General features: G+C 35.1%; 3 protein-coding genes across 4 annotated transcripts; 1 reads left to right on the plus strand and 2 right to left on the minus strand.

The window, feature by feature from the left end:
• Window positions 1-1,142: 1,142 nt before the first annotated feature.
• Window positions 1,143-4,269, minus strand: LOC130717533 (MDIS1-interacting receptor like kinase 2-like). Its single transcript, XM_057567778.1, has 3 exons — window positions 3,886-4,269; window positions 1,851-2,996; window positions 1,143-1,704 (listed from the first exon to the last, which is right to left on the minus strand). Exons 1-3 carry the CDS (start codon window positions 4,130-4,132, stop codon window positions 1,388-1,390), a joined length of 1,710 nt encoding a protein of 569 aa, XP_057423761.1. The 5' UTR covers window positions 4,133-4,269; the 3' UTR covers window positions 1,143-1,387.
• Window positions 4,270-7,037: 2,768 nt separating this feature from the next.
• Window positions 7,038-11,818, plus strand: LOC130718935 (proteasome subunit alpha type-5). Of its 2 annotated transcripts, none has more exons than XM_057569588.1 (10): window positions 7,038-7,157; window positions 7,244-7,281; window positions 7,455-7,536; window positions 7,767-7,847; window positions 8,397-8,510; window positions 8,602-8,703; window positions 9,199-9,257; window positions 10,701-10,803; window positions 11,217-11,282; window positions 11,391-11,818. In XM_057569588.1, exons 2-10 carry the CDS (start codon window positions 7,268-7,270, stop codon window positions 11,481-11,483), a joined length of 714 nt encoding a protein of 237 aa, XP_057425571.1. In that variant the 5' UTR covers window positions 7,038-7,157; window positions 7,244-7,267; the 3' UTR covers window positions 11,484-11,818. The 2 variants fall into 2 exon arrangements, with proteins under 2 accessions (XP_057425571.1, XP_057425570.1); XM_057569587.1 differs by having other exon boundaries at window positions 7,039-7,157; window positions 7,241-7,281.
• A 1,899-nt stretch (window positions 11,819-13,717) lies between these two features.
• LOC130717549 (protein indeterminate-domain 5, chloroplastic-like) lies at window positions 13,718-20,438 on the minus strand. The gene is made up of 5 exons (XM_057567803.1): window positions 19,755-20,438; window positions 18,905-19,301; window positions 16,170-16,642; window positions 15,126-15,948; window positions 13,718-14,025 (listed from the first exon to the last, which is right to left on the minus strand). Exons 1-4 carry the CDS (start codon window positions 19,918-19,920, stop codon window positions 15,161-15,163), a joined length of 1,824 nt encoding a protein of 607 aa, XP_057423786.1. The 5' UTR covers window positions 19,921-20,438; the 3' UTR covers window positions 13,718-14,025; window positions 15,126-15,160.
• Window positions 20,439-21,591: the final 1,153 nt, after the last annotated feature.

Here is a 21,591-nt window from a genome sequence, read left to right on the forward strand (position 1 = left end):
ATCACTCAACTTTCTTACGTATTTCCAATATTCGTTCGTCTTTTTGGGCTTAATATATATGCTAAAGTCATTCTTCATTTTTCTGTAGTAACGTTTAGTCGAGGGTGTCTATCATCTTTGATCTTTCATATTTTTTTTCAAGAGAAATTCTAATGAAACAGAGAGATCAATTCAAGCAACGTTTAATAATTTGAGAAAAATATAAACACAATATCAAGTCTCGTTTGACACAGTCTTGCAAAAAAAAAAAAAGTCTCGTTTGACACAGTGAAGAGTTCTGTTGGAATTCATTTCAAATGCATTTGATACTCTGCTTCATTCCATTCCATTCCACATCATCAAACCAGCTATCATGATCTTTCATATTTTTAAAATTGATATATTTATTTTTATACATTAATATATTTTAAAATATAAATAATGATTGCTTTCGATCTGTTTTCTGTGCTCAACCAGTGATTGCTTTAAAGACTTCTAAAGAAACTCGACATACTACACCCTCATAAAAGTTTCTCCAAACACTCTGGTGATGATACCTCTAAAGTGATAATGGAGAAACCTTCCCCTTACCACATCTAGCACCGTCAAAAAGGGGGATTCAATTCAAATAATGCATCAATGTGAATTTTAGTTTAGCATGGTTTGTGCAACAAATTTGTTTCATCTTTCTTCAGCGGCCATGAGGTATAGCATGTAATATGTTTTATGGCCATCACATAGATTCTTTAAGGGTATTGAGATAATTTTCTAATTTTAGATTCCCTATAGTCCTCTTTCGAAACCCAACATTTACTCCTATTGTAAAAGTTACAAAGAGATTTATTGGCTACCAAGCACCATATAAATAGCGAGTCTTCATATGGCATTCATGTAGATATTGATATAGAAAGATTGTTTGCACACTCATGATCTTAGATAAATGGAATTGGAACCCTTGTTTTTTCATCGTTTGAGGTAATATTAATCTTTAACCTGGTTTATAACTTTTGCAAGAATTCTTAAATAGGTTTGGGATAATTAAGTTTGTTATCCAGTTTTAGTTAAGCTCGATCCCTATTCCAAAACCTGACATCTTATCATACAAATATTATTAAACTTTTATCTAAAATGATATGTGTAGACAATACCCATTTGAGGAAACTTATACTAGCTTTCAGTAATAAGTAGATTGAGATCAAGAGCTAGATAATTAATTTGATATAAATATTAAACACTCCTTAAACTAGACAACATAATATTTATCATCCAGCTAGCCATGGAAGACTTTACATGAAAGACTTTACGGACATGCATTCTACCCAAATTCACCCACCCACCCACAACTCATTTTACCACTTGAGCTGTCTGGAGAGGATGCCCAATCTTGTGGTTTAAATTGTCCATGGAACTAATCCATTGAAGATGCGTTTGACATTACAAGCTCCTTGCAAACCTGCACCATGGTCGGGCGTGAGCGTGGGCATTCCGTTAAGCTAGCAACAGCTATTCTTATTATTGTTATCACCTTCTTGACAACAGGATTTATAGGATGAGGGAGACGGAAGTCCAACTTATCTATCAAACGCATAACATCAAGTGTTGAGCTTGCACCACTCAATGAAGATACAAAATCTCCGGGGTGCTTTCCAAAAAGTACTTCCAATGCAAATACTCCAAAACTATACACATCGCATTTTTCATTCACTTCCATTGTATAAGCCAGTTCTGTAGCAAACCAAAAGATGAAAAGAATATCATATGCAAAATAAGATTCAAAAAACAAACATGAAATGTGAATAGTTATAAAGTAGTTATGCTCGCATATAGTCACCAAAGAAAAACTACAAAATCATAATAGTAAGGGAATTTACCTGGAGCAACATATCCAAAGGTGCCTGCAAATGAGGTACAATTTGATGAATTAGGATTAAGAAGTTTAGCTGTTCCAAAGTCTGAGACATGGGCCACATAATCTAAATCCAATAGAACATTCTTGCTGGATATGTCGCGATGAACAATTGGAGGTGAGCAATCATGATGCATATAGCATAAAGCATTAGCTACAGCCTTAATGACACTCGTCCTCCTATTCCAATCAAATGCAGTTGCATGTTCATCATCTTTCAGAATCTTCTCAACACTATTCTTCTCTAAGAACTCATAAACTATAAATGAGTGTAGTGAATGTGAACAAAACCCATATAACTTCACAATGTTACGATGTCGGATTTTTGTCAAAGCTTGGATCTCACTTGCAAAAGCTTTTAGATTAGACATGTCTTCATCTGGTAAAGAATGAAGTTTCTTCACAGCCACAACTAGACCAGAGGATAATTCTGCTCTGTAAACAGATCCATGTACTCCATTCCCAATGAGATGTTTGCTGTGAAAATCTTCTGTGGCTTCAATAATGTTCTCATACACCATTTTCCCATCAAAACTCCATATTGCAAATAGATTTTGTGGTTGTGATTCGGCAGGCTCGTCTTTTTTGGCGCTTGAAGTGTGGCGGAGAAAATATGTGACCCCACAAACACAAAGTACTAGTATTAGAGTGCCCAAAGTAAGGGGTAAGACTGCCAACAAGATTTTGTTATTCTTATGATCATGAAATTTGCCACTTAAAATTGAGCAAGACTCCAAGCCAGAGGCATTGCCACACAAGCCTTTGTTATTTCTGAAGGCATCGGGAGGAGCTTTTTGGAAGGCTATAGTGTTTGGAACTGAGCCTTCTAATTGGTTGTACGATATATCAATAGTTGTCAAGCTTAGCATCTCATTAAAATTTGAGGGAATGACTTTAGAAAGATTATTATGTGATAGATTCAATATTTCTAACATTTTCAACTGTGCAAACTCAACAGGAATACTTCCCTCCAACTTATTTTGACTCAAACTCAAATGCAATAGCTTAGGCAACCTTCCAAGTTGTGCTGGTATGAAGGAAATCAAATTATTTGTTGCAACCTCCAAAGTATTAAGTTCCTGCAATGATGCCAGTTGCTCGGGAATATTTCCTGAAAGATGATTATAACTTATTGAGAGTTGGATCAATGACTTCAGGTTGCCTAGTTCCTTTGGGATTTTTCCTGTCATATGGTTTGAGGACAAGTTAAGCACCTCTAAATTTGTTGCCTCACCTAGCTCTGATGGTATATCTCGGGATATATTATTGTGAAAGGTGACTATAAAAATTGTTTTCACTCAATTCGATGTAGTCCAAATTTGGATATACACCAAAAGCATATGTTATATTTTCAGTCAATTGGTTTTTTTGAAGCCTAACTCTTATAAGGCTAGAGCAATTCTTCAAACTCCTTGGAATTGGGCCTGTGAACTGGTTATTGCTAGCCGTTAATTTTTCCAACTTTCCACCAACACAAATGTTGTCAGGTAAATGGCCAATGAAATTATTGTAATCTAATTGCACAATTTCCAAATTGGTAAGCTTGTTCATCTCTATTGGAAGGTTCCCACTAAGTGCATTTAAGTGGAAAGATAATTTTCTAACCTTTGTCCAGTTTCCGATGGTGGAAGGAATTGGTCCGGAGAGTTTATTTTGACTAAGGCAAACAATATCCATATTGATCGAGTTACCTATGGAAGGTGGGATTGGCCCGATAAGTTTATTTTTTAACAATTAGATTGTGACAAGAGAGAGTTTTCCGACTTCGTCAGGAATGCTACGGGTGAGATAGTTGGTATGAAGGTAAAGATAGTATAAATTGCTCATGTTTCCAATTGTAGAGGGAATTGTACCAGAGAGATAATTCATTGACAAATCAAGAGTGTTCAGGTTGGACATGAACCCAAAGTGGAGAGGTATAACTCCATACAAGGAATTGCTGCTTAAATCTATGGTGTGGAGTTTTGGAAGTGATGACAAGTTGAGACTTTGAAGTGTACCTTTGAGTCCAACATTTGTAAGATTCATCATGGAGATGGATTTGGAATCACATTCAATTCCCAGCCAATTGCATGGACTAGTACTGTTACTTGTCCATGAAGAGAGCAAAGCATGGCTTTGGTTGTCAAGGCTGGTTTCCCACCTCAACAGAGCATCTACCTCCCGGTTACCTGCAGCATACGGTAATGAAATGACCATTAATGCAAAGAGCATGACAACAACCCCAAGCTTCTTCATGTGAAACATTGAAATAAAGAAACACCAATTAGTAATATTGTTTATGGTGAACTAGTTAATAATCGCTCAAATTAAAAGAGAGACTTGCGATGATGCATGTTAATGAGAGATATAACCAAGTAATTATAGTGTGGACTCAAGACATTATTCTTGCAGACTGCAGTGTCTATATATCATGCTGTTTGAATAATTCATTCGTGGCATTTACTTTGTTAATAGACCATGGGCTGCGGTCAACACAGATCGACAAGGTGGACTCAGCATTCAAATGGGTAGACAGAACGGAGTGCTACCGGTTTCACTGGGCCCGTGAAGTAATTGCCTTAGGACCTCACAAAAATTAACACTTGTAGGAGTGACTTTGTTGTTAATTATAATTTGGACAATGCAACATGGGTGGTTGTATTTTTTTATATTTTAAATGATAATTTTATGACATACATTATGTTAATTTTTCATTCGATAGTTTATTTTTAATCGTTTCTGATTCTTAATATTTTAATTTAAAAAAAAATTTACACGCGTTTATATTGAAAAAATAGACGGCTGACTTTGTTGTTAATATTATTACACGTTACAAACGAATTCTTTTTACATGTTTAATCATGGTTTTGGATGTTAATTTCTATTTTTTTTGTTTTTTTATTATGGTTTGGTCTTTAGAATTGTAATGTTTTTTTTTTGGAAAATACAATAACTCTTAATTTTAGAGATGCGTGTGAATATGACTCGGGCATTAATATTTAAAAAAATGTTTTTTTTTTGTGAATCGGAAGAAAAAATAAAATTACTTTAGTTCTTCAGTTTTGACTTTATAATTCTTTAATCTTAACTACTTAAGTGCTTATTTAAAAATGGATCCAAACACTTTATTTTATATAAGATATATTTTTAATATGTCCATTCAAACACAAATAACTTATTGTATTTAAACGCTATGACAGCAGTTTTTAAATGATAAATGTTTATTGAATAAATGTTTAATTTTATCAAAAAAAAGAATAAATGTTTAATTATTTGAGAAATGAGAATGATTTCTCGGATAACTTATTATTTTTTGGTCAGTGGATAACTTATTCTTACATTTTTTTTACAATGAGTACAGGGGTAGTGGGGTAAAAACCTTGGTCCAGGAGACAATCCTGTCCCACTACATCAAACAATGCCAATAATTACTAGACTCTGAAAACACTAAGGAGCTAAACGAGACTGAGAGTCTGAGAGTGTGGGGCAAAGAACGCAGAAATGCCTTTGCACCCCTGAAGTAGCTCTTGTGATTGTCCTACTACCACACGAATTCAATCCGGTTCCCTTTCAAATAGTTGAGGTTGAAGTCCTAATGGTGTTCATAGAAATGGGCTAGAGACTTTTGGACAATGAGTTTCACAAGCGATGGCTTGGTCTCTTTGGGCTTACAAAATGACAATTTGGTATTGCTAAAAAAATGGAACTTTATGGGTGCAATATAAGAGTTTCAGCTCAGAATAATTTTAATGGGTCATTTGTATAATCCGACAGAGCCCACGATCTCTTTCACACTTTCCTTACCATTTTCATATATACCAAAAAAAAAAATTTCAATAATACATTATTTCGTTGACAAAAAAAAAAAACAATACATTATTTCTTTTGACAAAAAAATTACATTATTTCTTTATCCTTCTTCTAGATGTATGATGTGGGTCTGTAGATTGGAATAATCCAACTCATAGGTAGCGTTTGGTAGACGTGTATGAACGGGGCGGAACAAGACATATTTGTTTTGTTCCTTGTTTGGTGCATTTTTAAGATAGAACGGTACAAGACAAAAGATTGTTCTAACAGTACATTTTGATTCCCTGAAAAAGGGTGGAACCAAAGAGAATAGGACATGACACTCATTAAAAACTTTTAAAAAGACAAAAATATCCTTAATTTATACTATGAAATCTCACATCATACTATGAAGTATGAACATATTCTTACATGAACGACAATTTGCAATAGCATGCGGGTCTTGCATCATACTTGTATATCCATTGCCATTTTTTGACAAAGTTTGAAATTTTCATTCAAAAGGGTCAAGCCCAAAGGTACAAGCGTTAGTCGCTAACGCTTATACTTATTTCCATTGGATTTATTCGTTTTATATTGGTCGGTTAAGATTACTTACATGTTACTGGTTGGGGCCTATCTTTCTTTATTATTACAATCGCCCCAATTAAAGTTTAGGTTTGTAGTTTTTTAATTTAATTTCTTGATTACACTTGAAAAATTAAATGACGAACAATAAAATTACTCAAATATTAACTTGAAAAAACACCATCTACAAAGACAGTGTTTGCTACATCAAAAGGAGATCATCCCACCACAAATTACATGGATAATTAACAACAATGGAGGCCAAAGTATGTGTTACATTATTTATACTTGACGCTTGACGTGCACAAACTTCACCTTTCTAAACTAAGAAGCCAACATTTTGCAATCTTGAGTGATAACAACTATCCCCCTAAACTACCTGTGCCACATCAGTCTCAAAACACGCTCTTTCAATCTCCAAATCAAGCACCAATGAAAGTCTCCATTAAAGAGCCAAAGCTACAGCCACCAATGGATGCTGCCAATAATCATGAAACTAATTTCTCACATGACCCATTGGCAGTGCATTAATAATTTTTTTTTCATTCGCAAAAGTTGAGAATCGAACCTCAATCACTTAAGAGACGAAGTGTTAAACCATTATTTCAACCAAGTACATACTCACAGTTTTTACATAAACATTTATTCAGGTTTCACTATTTTCCAACATTACAATTAAAATGAAATTAAAAACGATAAAAAGGTGAAATGATGGATATAATTACATACAAATTAAATTTCACTTTAGAATTTAGATCCATAATTTTTTTAGTTTTATTTTTCTACAATGCCCCTTGAACAAGAAAGAATAGCAAATAGCCTAATAAGCAAAACCCCTCTCTCTTCCCTTCACAAACCACAGTCAGTATCAGTAGTCTCAGAAAGCAAGCAAAACCCAGTTCCTCTCTTTTTGGTAAATCTCAAATCGAAACTTTCTCATTCATTCTCTTTTGCGCTTTCATTCTAATCTCTCTTCTCCTTCTCCATTGTTTGCAGCAGTGATTTCATCGAATCGAATCCACCATGTTTCTCACAAGGTACAAAACCCCTCTTTCCCTCTTTTCTTCGAAACTGGTAAAAAAATTGCATTTAAGGGTTTTTTCATCTCGCTTGATTCAGCAGAAAAATGGGTTCTCCCCAAAATCTATTAGGGTTTCTTGTTTGCTTGTTCGTTCAATTGATATTGGGTATGTCTGTGTGTGTGAATTAGGACTGAGTATGACCGAGGAGTCAACACCTTTTCCCCTGAAGGCCGTTTGTTTCAGGTTGAATATGCAATTGAAGCCATTAAGGTATGCCTCTCCCTCACGATCTCTCTCCCTTTTCTTCTATTTTTATGAATCTGTAAGAGAACAAAAGGGTTCGCAGCTGTGAGAAGTTTTTTCATTCAGAATTTCATTGTTTTTGGCGGATTTGTATGGAAAATTGTAACTTTAGTGCTACCTTTTCTTTCTTTGGAATCAAATGTTGGTACTTGTGTTGGTATTTTTGTGTTTATAAATGGGTTTCTATTGGATTGCAGCTGGGATCAACTGCTATTGGGTTGAAGACGAAAGAGGGTGTTGTCCTTGCAGTTGAAAAGCGTATTACTTCACCGCTGCTGGTATGGTTTTGTTCCATTTACGTAATTTGCAACTACATTAGTGGAGTTTTATAGTCTTATTGTGACACTTCTGCACACAAATGTGCTAGTACTGTTAGCTATAAGTATACAGTTTGACTGTGTTAAAAGTGATTAAGGTGCATTTGGAGAATATCGATTGTTGACACAGTTGTGCTTCATATAAATTGAACTTTGGGGCCATCCTGTTGTTTTATAGATGTACTTATGAATCTTGAACTTTGATGTTCATCTTAGATAGTTAATGTGTGCTGTGCTTACTGTCACATACTTTGAAAAATGTTTACTTTGATCTTCTTTTCTCCTTCTATTATTCATTTTGTTTTTGGTGAAAAGAGATCTACTTTTCTTCGGTGGTTAAAGGCTTAATCGTTTGCTCTTTGGATTTGTACTTGCAATAAACCTCAGAATCTCTAACGATATTAATCTAATTTATAGTTCATCTGGATTTTATAAACATGAGCGTCTTGGTGTAATCGCTTCTTCTTTGCACTGTGATTTATGTGGTTGCTTGAAACTTTTCTCTTTCAGGAGCCTAGCAGTGTGGAGAAAATTATGGAAATTGATGCGCATATAGGTTGTGCAATGAGTGGATTGATTGCTGATGCTCGAACACTTGTTGAGCATGCACGAGTTGAAACTCAGGTAATGTGAACCTTATAGGATATTTTAGGTAGTTAGGTAGTTAGGTAGTTTATTAGTTAATGATTGATTTATATTGGTTTATTCTTCACAGAATCATAGGTTCTCTTACGGTGAACCAATGACTGTAGAGTCCACAACTCAAGCTCTTTGTGATCTAGCCTTACGTTTTGGTGAAGGCGATGAAGAGTCCATGGTAAAGAACTTCTTAGTTTTGATATTCATTTCTCTTTTTGTTTGCTTGCTTATGATGCTTTGATAAACGCCAAACAACTTATGAAGGATTTAGGTATTGCATTTGTTTTAAGAGATATTTGGTTTATATGGTCTATCACGAGAACTGATTCATGATAGCATCGTTTAATCCATGTAGCTGACCCTGCATAATGGATGTTAATTAGAGATATAAAAATGCCTATCAAAAAAAAAAAAATTAGAGATATAAAAAGAGTTCATGTTATTTACTACTTCAAAATTATGGGTGCCAAGTGCCTACATGTCCACATCTCAACAGCAACTTTTGAATACATAACATTTCTAAGTAAAGCTGTAAATCCTTGTGTAAGGTGCTTTCATATACATGTGCCAGTAAACCTTTTCCTTCTGTACAAAATACTAAACTCTGGTGGTCCTGCAGCAGTAGACCATCCTGTTAGCATTCTAACTTATACCATATCTTTCTCTTTGGCAGTCTCGACCATTTGGAGTGTCTCTCCTCATTGCAGGCCATGATGAGAATGGACCTAGTCTGTAAGTTTCCATTCTTTCTAAGCAATTGCTACTTGTTTGTAATATGATGGGGTCACCCCTGTTACTCGTTTTCTGTATTCAACCAATGATTGCTTTAAAGGTTTGTTTTTCTGAATCTATGATACTGGTGATCTTTTTTGAAATGATGGTTTTTGTTCCTTGTATCTTATGGTTTGTTTTCTCTCTGGGGATCGGTGAACAAAGACAGGAATTCTGGGGGGAAAATGAATCAATTATTTATTTTTCTAGTTACTCTTATCACCTTATGTAGAGAGCGGTTCATGAGTAATCACTTGTAGACTTGATTAATTGAGGAAAAAACTACAAAATAGGCCATAAATGTTCAAATGGGTCATTTATGCTTTTAGATGGAGCCAGGTCAGGTACTGGGGGTCTTGGGGCTGTGTTGGAAAAACTAGTCTGTAGTACACACGATAGGATCCCACTGACTTATGATTTTAAACATAGATTCCGCGAAATTGAGTTCCAAAGCATGATTGGGATTGATCTGGGTGCCCAATATTGTACAACCTTATGCGTCAACTTGCCATTTTAACTATCATGATTCATGATATCCTCTTCTGTTGTTACGTCTTCCACTCTCTCTATTTTGTTTATTCTTAATTCTTCCTTTCTCAAAAAATAATTGTTAACGATATTTGCCATGTAGTACGTCCTCACCTTTTCTTATCATTATTTTTAGATTAAACTGTCTTAACAATTACTTTATGCAAATACTTGTACAACAAAGAGAGAGATAAGAGGAGAGAAGTGTTGGATGTGGTGGTTGATATGATGGAGAGAGGTAGAGAAGTTGTTTTAGGTTCAGCAATATACCTCCTCTTAACATGGATTTGTGGTGTACACACATTTATTTCTGTTTGGTTTAGCCGTCTACCCTGCAAGTTCAATTCTCATAGCAAAGCATATATAATTGACCTCTTAGCTTCCTCATTCAAACTAGTTCATGGTAGCAAGCACTTTTTCTACCTTAAGCGTAAACAATTTTCTCGCTGTTCATGTATGTTAGAGATGCATTATTGCAGATTATTGTTTAAACATAAAATAAATACACTGCATGGATATTTTGTTTTTAAAGCCTGGGCTCCATTACTTTAGTAACTGGATGGTGCTGTTTAGTCTACTCCTGCTGGTCATGTTCCTATGCCTTTTCATTCTGGGCTTCTTATCTATGCGCATGTTTAGGTTGCATTTTGCATCTTCCAAACCTTAGTTTGGTAAGTGTAAACTGAGTTTCATCCCCAAACAACATATATTGCAAAGTCACATTGACTTACATTTGAACATAATTTTGAGTCTAATACCATGGTTTGAGTTAAAGCAAATTGAAGTTGCTTTCCTGTTGAATCAAATCCTGGTTTGCAAACCACTTTCCGAACATAGCTTTACTGAACTAGTGAATTCAAATGTTCTGATTTGCAGATATTATACTGATCCGTCTGGCACATTTTGGCAATGCAATGCAAAAGCCATTGGTTCAGGATCAGAAGGTGCTGACAGTTCTCTGCAAGAACAATACAACAAGGTATCTATGTTCTTCAGTGGGTTGTTTCCAAACTTTTTATCCTGCTTATAACAGTAAAATTATACTTGGCTGGGATTGGAAAGTAAATACAGGAGTGAAACATGAAGACATGAGTAGACTTCATATTTGACAGGGTAGGTAGAGAAGAATGAAAACATGCTATACAATAATTACCTTAATATCACATTATAAATAACATATCTAAGGGTTATAACACTAATCAAACAATTAATTAATTTTATATGAAATCTAAAAAAAATCAATATTTACCTAATGCTTCATTAATTCACAAGATCAAACAAACCCTGTCAATGATGATGATGAACAGACATGATATCTTTCATGCTAGAGCCATTAACATTAACATGAAATGAAAACAAGAAAATTTGGTCTTAATTTATCATTTTGTGCAGGAACTAACTCTTCAAGAAGCTGAGACTATTGCTTTATCCATTCTGAAACAGGTTATGGAAGAGAAGGTAAGGTTCAAATTAAATGCATGTACTTTTAATTGTTTGCCTTTCCCTCTGAAATGGAATGGAAAAAAAATCTAACTTGTTGCTTTTGCATTTTTTTTTCCATCTCAGGTTACTCCCAACAACGTGGACATTGCCAAGGTTTCTCCAACATATCATCTCTATACACCCGCTGAGGTGGAAGCTGTGATAAGTCGCCTATGATTTCCTTTAGTGCGATTTGCTCTCTTCAGCATTTGTTTCCTATTCTTCCTGCATGTACTCCTATTTACTAGTTTTGCACTGAACCTTTTGTGGTGGATGTTACTAGCATTGCTACACGTGTGGCTAAGTTGTACTCTATAATAGATTCTCATGTCATATTTGCTACATTCAGTCAAGTTGGAATTGAGGACTAAAGGTTTCAGTGTTTGAGAAAAAACATTACATGAGTGCACTCGTCTTTAACTGTGGACAACCACCGTGGTTGCATATTTTTGCTATATGATGTCAAGGTGTGGGTGAAATCTTTAAAACAAAAGCAAACAGAGGTTCAGAAATTCAAATTTTGTTTTTACTATTTTCCCCCTTATTTTTTGCTCCTTTCTTTGCAATTACCAACTACTAGTTGGAAATCATTTGATAAAAAACATGGTTGTGTGTATGTGGCTAGCTTATTTATTTGGTGGGTGGTGTGGTGTTAGTTTTGATAAGTCCCTACTTAATAGTGGACAGTATAAATTATGGTCAAGATATAGGACTTCAATGTCTGACTGAGGCTCAAGGCCCATTTGACAGTTCAGTGTGAAGATAATTTTCATATAAGAAATAATCAAGATTAAAAGTAATTGGAAGGTGACTTGATATTTTAACTGTCCATGAAAAATATAATGGTATAAATGTATAATAATTTCTTTCATCTTTAAAATAAGTACATCTTTTGATGAAACCTATTAAGATGAATTGCTCCCTCTTCACCTTTAACACACCCTTCACATCACCACAATTGCTCCCACCCCATTATTGGCACCCACGGTTTTCAAATTTGGCTGCCTGCAATGGTCCAACATATTTTTGGGCTAGGTTGGGCTGAGACAATAATTTGCCAGCTCAATCCTCCACAGGCTACTGGCTAAAACGGGATGACCTATGGCCCATGGGTAATTGCTTTATTACAAAAATTACAAAATAAATTTTTGAGGTTAAAAATTATTTTTCTAATTCATGAAAACATAAAAATAGAAAAAGGAGTAATATTTTACTATTACTCTCATTCTTTATTCTTAATTGTATTTTTTAGAATAAAATCAGGTTAGCAGACCGACCTAGACCATATCGGTTAGCCCTGCATCATACCGGTCAAATTTTGGGTCGGGATGAGCAGAGCCAAATATAGACCGGGCTCGAATTTTAGTAGCCTAACCCAAGTTTTTGGTTGCGCTATTCGGACTGGTTCGTCGGGGCTAGTCAATTTTGACACCTCTACCCATACCGCCATACATTTTGCAGGTAAAACCGAACAAGTATAATTTTGAAAATTCAACCAATATCATTAAGATCATATATATGGATTCAAGTTCAACCAAATCAAGATTAATTAATTTTAAGTATATCTAAAAGGTTTGACAAAACATATATCTTCAAAGAACAAAAGGTTGCATGCATACAACAAAGCCAAGTTCAATTTGGAGCACAAGCCCCAGATCCAAGCCGCATGAATTAAAAGACAGTCTAGCACATGACTGAAAAAGACAAGTCCATGTACCCTAAAACAAAAGGCAAAACAAAGTCAAGTACAAGTTGTTTGCAATAGCCATCCCCAATAATATATATGATTGTTAAAGAATATCACAATGTTCTTTGACAAACGAAACATAGCTATTATTCAAGAAAATCAGGCGAGTAATTATAGAGAGACCCAAAGTCCAATTAGTCAAGAGATAAGAGACTAGTTGAACCAGAACCACGACTCAAAAGGCTATATATTGTATACACCACTAGATTCTAGATTGACACAATAAGTGGTCCAAAAATGGGTAATGATATATACACATCTCTTTATTTATACACTTCATTTCCACTATTTTTATTTCTATCTCTCTCCTCTTATCATCTATCACATCTTATACTTTCTCACTCGTACTTTTTCTTTTCTTCCTATCTCTCTCTTCCTCCACCTCATTCCACCTCATTTTGAGGTGTGAATAAATAATTATTGTCCAAAAATTTCACACCCTCTCTATACTTTGCCCAAAATAACACTTTCAATTGATTATAAAAAAATTATCAGACCGGTTTAAGTTTGACCAAAAAACCTAATGAATATTATTAATAGAATTTTGTTATTTCAACAAAGAAGATTCTTGAAGCCCCCTAAAGCTAGCATAATATTTTATCACGAACTCATCAAAATCTAGAGTATATCCATACACATTATTTATGCATGTAAAGCAAAAAAATTGTTCAGTCATAACGGATGCAATAACTAATGCATTTGTCCAATAACAAAATCTATTAAATTAAACATGAAAAACTTGAAGCTACTTTGTTCATAATCCAAATAAAGTTGTAGCGGGGGGAGGAGCAGAAATATTAACGATTTTTTTTTATCCCAATGTAACGGAGTTGAAGAAGAAGCCTAATGTTGAAGTCTAATTTTTTGTTGTTCTATTAATAATAAAGTCCAGATATTCCCATGCTTCCCAAATGCTGATCTCAAAAGCCTTTACTAGATGAGCTTGACAGTCAATGGAACAAGCTGAAATCCCTGCAAAAAGTCAAAGAAAAAAAAAAGCATTAGAAAATATTATAAAAAAGGGTCAAATTATCTATAAAAAATGGTAAAAATGATTTTAACATTGTTACTAGTATTTTTATATATTATTTATAGAATATATATGATGTGGCAATGAGATGTCGATAAGAGCAGAAGGATATTTATTCGGCAACGCAGCCCACCAGTAAATCGCACTCGTGACTCTGCCAACTCAAAATATATCCAAAAATGAAAGAAAATGAAAAGGAGAAGACAATAGAAGAAACAAAATGGTGCAGAACGTCACTGTCCTCCCCATGCAAGACAGCTTGTCAGAGCACACACTCCCTTTTTCAAGAAATTGGAAATGAAAAAAAAAAAGGAAGAATCTATCGAGTCCTCAAACCTCATCATTGAATAATTAAACAGTACTACTACTACTAACCCCTCCCTAGAAACACACCCATCAAGGAAAATCATTCCTTGATCACAACAATAATCATTTTATAATAAGGTCATTGAACTCATGTTGACTAGTTGAATAAGGAAAGAAAAATATTGTGTTGACACTCCTTCTAGGTACATTTTTACAGAGACATAGGGAGAGTAGATGAAAAATGATAAATATGATAAGTGATGGAATAGAAATAAAAGAAAAGTATAAAAAAATAGTAAAAATAAATTTTAAGAAAAGTTGAATATAAATATATCAAGGTGGATAAGAAAAATAGCACTACAAAGACAAATTAAACATGATATATCATATAATTCAATGTACTTAAGAAAATACTAAATTTACGAGCATAAGAAATTTGAGTTTTAGAATAGTTTCATCTTAATGAAATATATGAATTATTCAACCTTAATCAAATTGTTAAATTACTTAAATATCTGAATTTAGAATTATAATTGACAACACACAAGAAAATTATATTGTAGCTAAAATTATAGTGGACAACAAAAGTAACCTCAGTTAATTTTTGTGATTGTCCACCGTAATTTTAGCTCCACTATAATTTTGCATTGTGTATTCAAACATGCACGTAATAGATGAAAACAAAAAGTTACATGTGAATGTGTGTGTAGAAACTAGAACATAGTAATAAACGTACCTTTGTTCTCAATTACTTTCTGATGATTTGCTTTGTCACTGAAAATTCCCTCCACCACCTCCAAAAGATTGCCCTGACGGCGCAGCTGTAGCAGCAGCAGCATTTCTCTCTGCCTCCAAAGCATTAAAAGCATGTTGCTGTTCTCTTTGTCCACCACCACTCATGCTTCTCACAATCTGACCAACACCAAGAAAATCACGAGTACTCAGCCTATCAGACCCTCCAATGCTCATCGCCGCCTGCATCTTCTGCTGATCCCTACTCACACCACCTGCACGATCATAAGCCTCAAACCCCCCAGTTTCAAACATGGAGGAAACATTGTTATGGCCGCCGCTGCCACTTGCCGCAGCAAACGAGTTCATCAAGTCCTGCAGGTTGTTCTGCTCGTTGAACATACCGACGCCGACGCCGCCATAGTTTGCAGCAGCACCAGCCATTGGTTTGGGTGCACTGCTAGAGGAAGAGCTTCCAAAGCTTTTCAACAGAGAAGCGGTGCTGTTGCTTGAAGTTGTACCCAATTGAGCAGCTTTCTGAAGGAGTGCAGTTGCAGACATGTGAGCCATTGCACTGTTGTTGGCTTGGAGGGATGTGCTGAACAGAGAAGGAGCAGCGGAGGTTGTTGCTGTTGTTTGGTGGTGCTGCTGATGACTACCGCCGCCGCCACCGCCACCCATCACGTTGCCGGTGAAGAAATTGGTGGCTTGGTCGTTGACACTACCATTTTCATTGAAGTGGTCCGAGAAGGAGGTGTTGCTGCTGTTGGTGCTGTTGTTGCTTGAAAGGAATGGAAGGTTGAAGAGGCTGTTGTTGTTGGCACCACCTGAAATGGTAGGTGAGATTAATTGAAAGAGTTAGGGCATGATTTTAGTTTTGAAAAACAGCATTCTAATTTTTTTTCTAAAAATTGTTTTTAAAATTGAGAAAACAAATCAGATAATTAAAGTATGATTTTTTAAGAAGGTAAATTTTATTATATTATGAAGATATTTTTTTCTTAATTGCCCCATTTTTCATCATCAACCTAGGTCTGTGATGACTAACCTGATGGAGAATTGTTGTTGTGATTGTGATGGTGGTGGTTGTTGAGTTCAGACAATTGAATTAGCCCTTGAAACGACTTGTTTTGCTGCACCAACCCTTGTTGTTGTTGCTGCTGATCATGGTGGTAGTTCTGGTTCGACTCATGAGGCAAGAAGAAGGAGGCCACGCTTTGCTGTGTAGGTCTGAAGGAGGCTGGGCCAAGGCTTGTTTGGAACATTTGGTCAAATTGCACTCCGGTCCGACCGGCCGCGCCACCGAGCCGCAAGAGCTCAGCTGACTGGTTGTTGTTGTTTAGGTCTGATGGTTGCATGTTGGACAATTGAGGTCCCACATGGGATAAGGCTAACCCCATATTGTTGCTGCTGCTCCCATATAGATGGCTGCCAATGGCACTGCTCAGGTTTGGAGGTTGTCTTGCACTCTCTTGTGCCAATGCATCACAGAAGGCCCTGTGGGTGATGAAACTGTCTCTCCTGCAGTAATTACAATTCCAAATTTAATCAAACCCTAATTATTATTTTTATGATATTACAAATCTTGATTATTTTCGTAACTATATGCTTACAACTGATAATTATGAAATTAATCTATAGTGTCATTGTCAGCAGAGACCGACTGGTAGGAAAAATAAAATGTTTTACTGATACATGAAAAGCGGCATTACATGAAATTATAAGTGATGTGTAAAACTGTAATCACATGTACTGAAGTATACATAGATTACTAGGAGGAGAACTTGGCTTTTCCAAGTAAAAGACAAAAAAAAGCTAATTAATCACGTAAAAAAATATACACATCCAGATAAAAGAGTGAAAATCTTAATTAACCTGAGGACAAATACTTGCGTATATTTTTGAAACTAGTAGCCAGATAAAATAATAATGTGAATGACTCTGCAAGTGATTAAGAAGTTTACTAAAAATTCCTATAAAGACATAAGTAACATAAACGCTTGCAGGGTGGAATATTTCACCAGAATTAACTACAAAAAAAAAACCAATCAATGAAGGAAGAAGGGCAAATGTATAGACTGGGTGTTCAATAAATGGAACCCAAAGAATGTATTCAACGTTGAAAAGGATCGTGTGACTACTTGTGCTAAAACTAGGCTGAGGTTGACTCTTATATAGGCAAATCAAAATTCTCAACCAAAATGTGCATACTTTATATTCAATCATGAACATTCATTAGGCACTTCATATATGTTCATTACATAATTAACAAATTAAAATTAGTTTTGAGAAAAAGCTTACAAGAATTAGCTTATGAGTGTCATAATTGTTTTTAATAAGAGAAAAACTTATCTAAACATGTTATTCATTCAGCATGATTCCTTTAAATTAAGTGTCTGATTGGGTAAACGGTAAAAATTCACTATGAAATCAAAATCATGATAAATAAAATTAAGAGCATAAAATTAAGAGCAAAGGAACTAAAGTTTTTTCTGTTATGCATGATTTTGACTACCTGTAATTTTTCTGTATAAATATGCTGAATCTCAAATCATTTTTGGAAAGAAAAGAAAGAAAAATAGTAGACAAGAAATAGAAAGAGAGAGGGAGGAGTTGAATCCATGAATAGGCCCTAACGTTATCATGAAAAGGTGCACCTGCAAGAGCACAGTACTGTACACATCTAGCCAACCCAGAAGAAAACAAAGCTGCTAACAACAACATATCAGAACACCACACACAAACACACTCTCTCTCCTCTCTTCATGGCATAGCAACACGTGAACAGGAAGAGAAAAAAAAACACAAAGAATTGATCGAGATCAGAAAAAAACAGCACTGTTTTCGAGGTAAAATGAATGAAAAAGGTGAAGTGTTTTTTCCATTATGCTTTTTGATGGTTGCTGTTCCTCCGTGTGTGTTTGTTTTTCTGAAACCCCTACGACCAAGGCAGTTTCCAGTGATAGATTCACGTGGGGGGATGTTTCTTCCATCCAATATTATTATTTCACGTAAGATGACAAAGGAAACCATACGAGAAGAGAGAGGACAGAATCTTAATCAATCAATTGGAATGAAACCAAACACAAACACATAAAGAAAAGCATCTAAGGCCTTTTCATCACTATTAGCATTTTTGGTCATGTGATCGATTGCTACTCTCATAATCACTTATGGGAAAAACTACTAGTGCATGTTTGAAAAAGTTTCAATAATTGATTCTGAAGTCAGAGTCAACTTTACGGAAAAGCTTTGATAATTAGTGCATATTTGTTGATTCTTGAAACCACAATAAATTTGATGGAGAAGCTAATTTTGTGAGTGGTTTTTTGGGTTTCATAATTGACTATGATGAAAGAGAAGTTTATCCGGCCAAACAAGGTTTTAGAATATTTGGAACAGTTTTCCTGCTATCAAAATCAATTGTAAAACCCAGAAACTACATACGGACATACATAAGTTTCCCTTCAAAATTGATCATAACTTCAAAGTAGTAGAAATTGTAGCTTCCGACTGTTTTGGATTATATGTCAACTGACAATCCAAACACGCTGTAAGGAATCTAATGAAGCCCTAACCCAAACCCCAAACAAGCCAAAACCAAACAAAGCTTTTTCTTTCCTTCAGCTGCTTATTACCATTCTTGGAATTAGCCTAGCCTATAGCTAGACATACCAAAAATTGCATGATGAAAACGCTAGCTTAGTTAGTAAAAAACATTTAACCGTTTGGAGAAATAAAAGAGTAACTTGATGTGGTGTTAATTGAAGAAGAATTAGTTACCTGGAGAAGAGAGTGCCACAGTCACATCTGTATTCCCTGGTGCCACAAGTCTTAGAATGAGCTTTCCAATCAGATTGAACAGCATATTTCTTGGAGCACTTGTCACACTTCCACTTCTTCTCACCATGTTTGCGAGAGTAATGCTTCTTGATCCCTGTGAGGTCGCCCAGAGCCCTTGAAGGGTCATGGTGGACGCATGTGGGCTCAGGGCACAGATAAACCTTTCTCTTTGGCTCTTTGTTTGTCTTCTGCTTAAGCTTCCAAGGCAAGTTGTGTCCTCTTCTGTGGAGTTGCAAGTTTTGCTCCCTTTGGAACCCTTTGTTGCACACCTCACATATGAACCTGTTTGTTGCCATTAGGGTCTTGGGAGATAGTGCTATCACCTCTGCATCTGGATCTGTTTCCATGGAAAAATGCCAAAACAAAACAAATTATTACAAAATTCACAAGGCAACAATAATAAATAAATAAAACAAATTGACAAAGCTTGAAGACAAAGATTTCCTAAACATCCCCCATTGAATTGAATTCCAATACATTTTAACTTCTTAAAAATTAATTAGGGTTTCATATCTGGATTCAGATTCTCTGCTGCCTCTGCGACATATAAAAAATATAAGTTAATTTTCATAATTAGCTATGAGAATCAATGGTTAAAATTGTTCAGGAGAAAGGCTGCAGAGAGACTTGTTGCTGGAGAGGATCCGAACCCGTTTATATAAAATGAAGAAAAAATGGTAGCCCAGAAAATGTTTTTGTGGAGTGAAAATAGAGAAAATCTATGAAAGAAAAAAAATTGTCATTGATATAAGAGATAGATCTTTTTTTCTGATAAAATTGAGATACTTGCTTGGTGTTCCAGGTTGGTTTCTTTTTTTCTTCTGGGGTGGTGGTGCAGATGGAGTTGCTGAAGAGGATGGTGCTGCTGCCACCAGGGAATGTTGCTGCTGTTGGTTCATCTGATTATCCTCTTCTCTGAATCCAAAGAGTGATGCTGAGGAAGACGATGCTGCCATATCTCTTACAGTAGTAATTAAGTAACCTTCTTTCTACTTCTTCTTCAATCAGAATTCTGGAAAACCCACATGCATGAGTAGTCCTCTTCAATTCACACCCCCAATTAATCTCACAGAACTTATCAAGATTAATAGAGAATTCTTGTAAATCAACAACAAAAGATGAAGAAAGAGCAAGCTAGCTAGTACTATCTAAGATGAATGAAGAAAAAGAGCAAAAATAGAATTAATCAACCCCACCATCACCATGGTGTGATGAATTGAATTCTCACTACTTGATATAAATTTTTTCCTTGTGCTGAGGTTGGCTTGTTATAAATGAGAAGAAATTTGAGGAAGGGAAAATAATAACATCACCACAACAGAGTTTCTTCACTAGTGATTCGGTGTCATGCAGATACACCAACACATATACACAAGGCATTTTTTTTTTGCTCTTCTCTTTATTATTCTCTGCCTTTTTTTCCTCTTCAAAAGCTTTATTCCAGATTTTGCTCACCTCTCTCTTGTCATAAATCAATGAATTTTCTTTTTACAAATATGAAAAAATTTCATGGGAGAGAGAGAGAGTGATAGAGAGAGGGTAAGGCCTACGGTCGGTGGACCCAATCCTGAGTCACATAACGACATAGGAAGTGTGAAAGCAGCATGAAACAGCTACGCCACACTCTCTCTCTCTATCTCTTATTTCGTATCTTCTCACTCACTCTCAGACAAACTTTCACTCATCACCCAACCCCACTGGACCATCACACAAAAATATATGAGAAATTTCAAAAAATTACAGAGAAAAAAAAATTGAAAAAGGACAGTGAAAAATAAAGTCTAAAACTGTCAAGAGAGAATAAACAAGCATTGGTGAAAGAAATTAGACCAGTAACGTATTTGGTGATGACCTGGTAATTGTTCTTTAATCACTTATGTGGAAATGCAGTAAAATGTAGTAGCTTCTAAAGTGATACTACTTTCTAGCATTTTGAGTCAACTTTCCTTTTTATTAGAATCAATTATAAAATCTAAAAGCTACTCACAAAAGTTTCTTAACGAGATTGATTATGGCTTCAAAATTAATTGTAGCATGATTTCCAAGACCAAGCATACATTTGCACTATAAAGAAAGCGCTAATTAGCGTCGGATTCTAAGTAGTTAAAAACTAACGCTCTCATGTTAAATGGACAAAGGCTGACTTATAGTTATAGCGTAAGTCATGCCACCAACACTACATTTTAGTAATGGTTTAGCCGACTCTAAGCCAATACAACTGACTTCGATCGACACGAATTCGTAAAAATTAATTCTCACTTAGTAAATCACTTTGGAATGATAACTTAAATGTTTGGAAACCAACTCAGAGATTTAATTTTAATCCTAAAATCAATTCTGTAAAGAAGCTCAGTGTTGAACATAATTAATTGTGAGATTTTACAACTGTGTTTCACTAAATTACCCCACTAAAGTTATTTTTTCCATGAATGTATTCAAACATAAATCACTTTATTAACTCACTTTACTGAAATCAATTTCATTCAAAATCAATTGTAACCTGGCTGGTCCAAATAGACTTAAAGTTATGTGGCACCAATCATCCAAACATGTTATAATTAAAGTGATTAAAAGAAATAATCAAAGAAGTCAACATGTTAAGGGATGATGTTTTTGTTTGTTTTTTG

Source organism: Lotus japonicus, chromosome 5 (assembly GCF_012489685.1).
Source record: "Lotus japonicus ecotype B-129 chromosome 5, LjGifu_v1.2".
Taxonomy (NCBI): domain Eukaryota; kingdom Viridiplantae; phylum Streptophyta; class Magnoliopsida; order Fabales; family Fabaceae; genus Lotus; species Lotus japonicus.

Bases quoted from the DNA above. Each gene is read 5' to 3' on its own strand.
- LOC130717533 (XM_057567778.1), bottom strand. From the start codon at position 4,132: ATGTTTCACATGAAGAAGCTTGGGGTTGTTGTCATGCTCTTTGCATTA. The intron at 2,997-3,885 runs GTACACTTCAAA...ATCATCTTTCAG, and splicing joins TACAAATGTTGGACTCAAAG to GAAATATTCCCGAGCAACTG. The intron at 1,705-1,850 runs GTAAATTCCCTT...GGTTTGCTACAG, and splicing joins CTTTGGATATGTTGCTCCAG to AACTGGCTTATACAATGGAA.
- LOC130718935 (XM_057569588.1), top strand. The intron at 7,537-7,766 runs GTATGCCTCTCC...ATTGGATTGCAG, and splicing joins ATGCAATTGAAGCCATTAAG to CTGGGATCAACTGCTATTGG. The intron at 10,804-11,216 runs GTATCTATGTTC...CATTTTGTGCAG, and splicing joins TGCAAGAACAATACAACAAG to GAACTAACTCTTCAAGAAGC.
- LOC130717549 (XM_057567803.1), bottom strand. From the start codon at position 19,920: ATGGCAGCATCGTCTTCCTCAGCATCACTCTTTGGATTCAGAGAAGAG. The intron at 16,643-18,904 runs GTAACTAATTCT...TAATTACTGCAG, and splicing joins TGTGGCACTCTCTTCTCCAG to GAGAGACAGTTTCATCACCC. The intron at 15,949-16,169 runs GTTAGTCATCAC...CTACCATTTCAG, and splicing joins CAACAACAATTCTCCATCAG to GTGGTGCCAACAACAACAGC.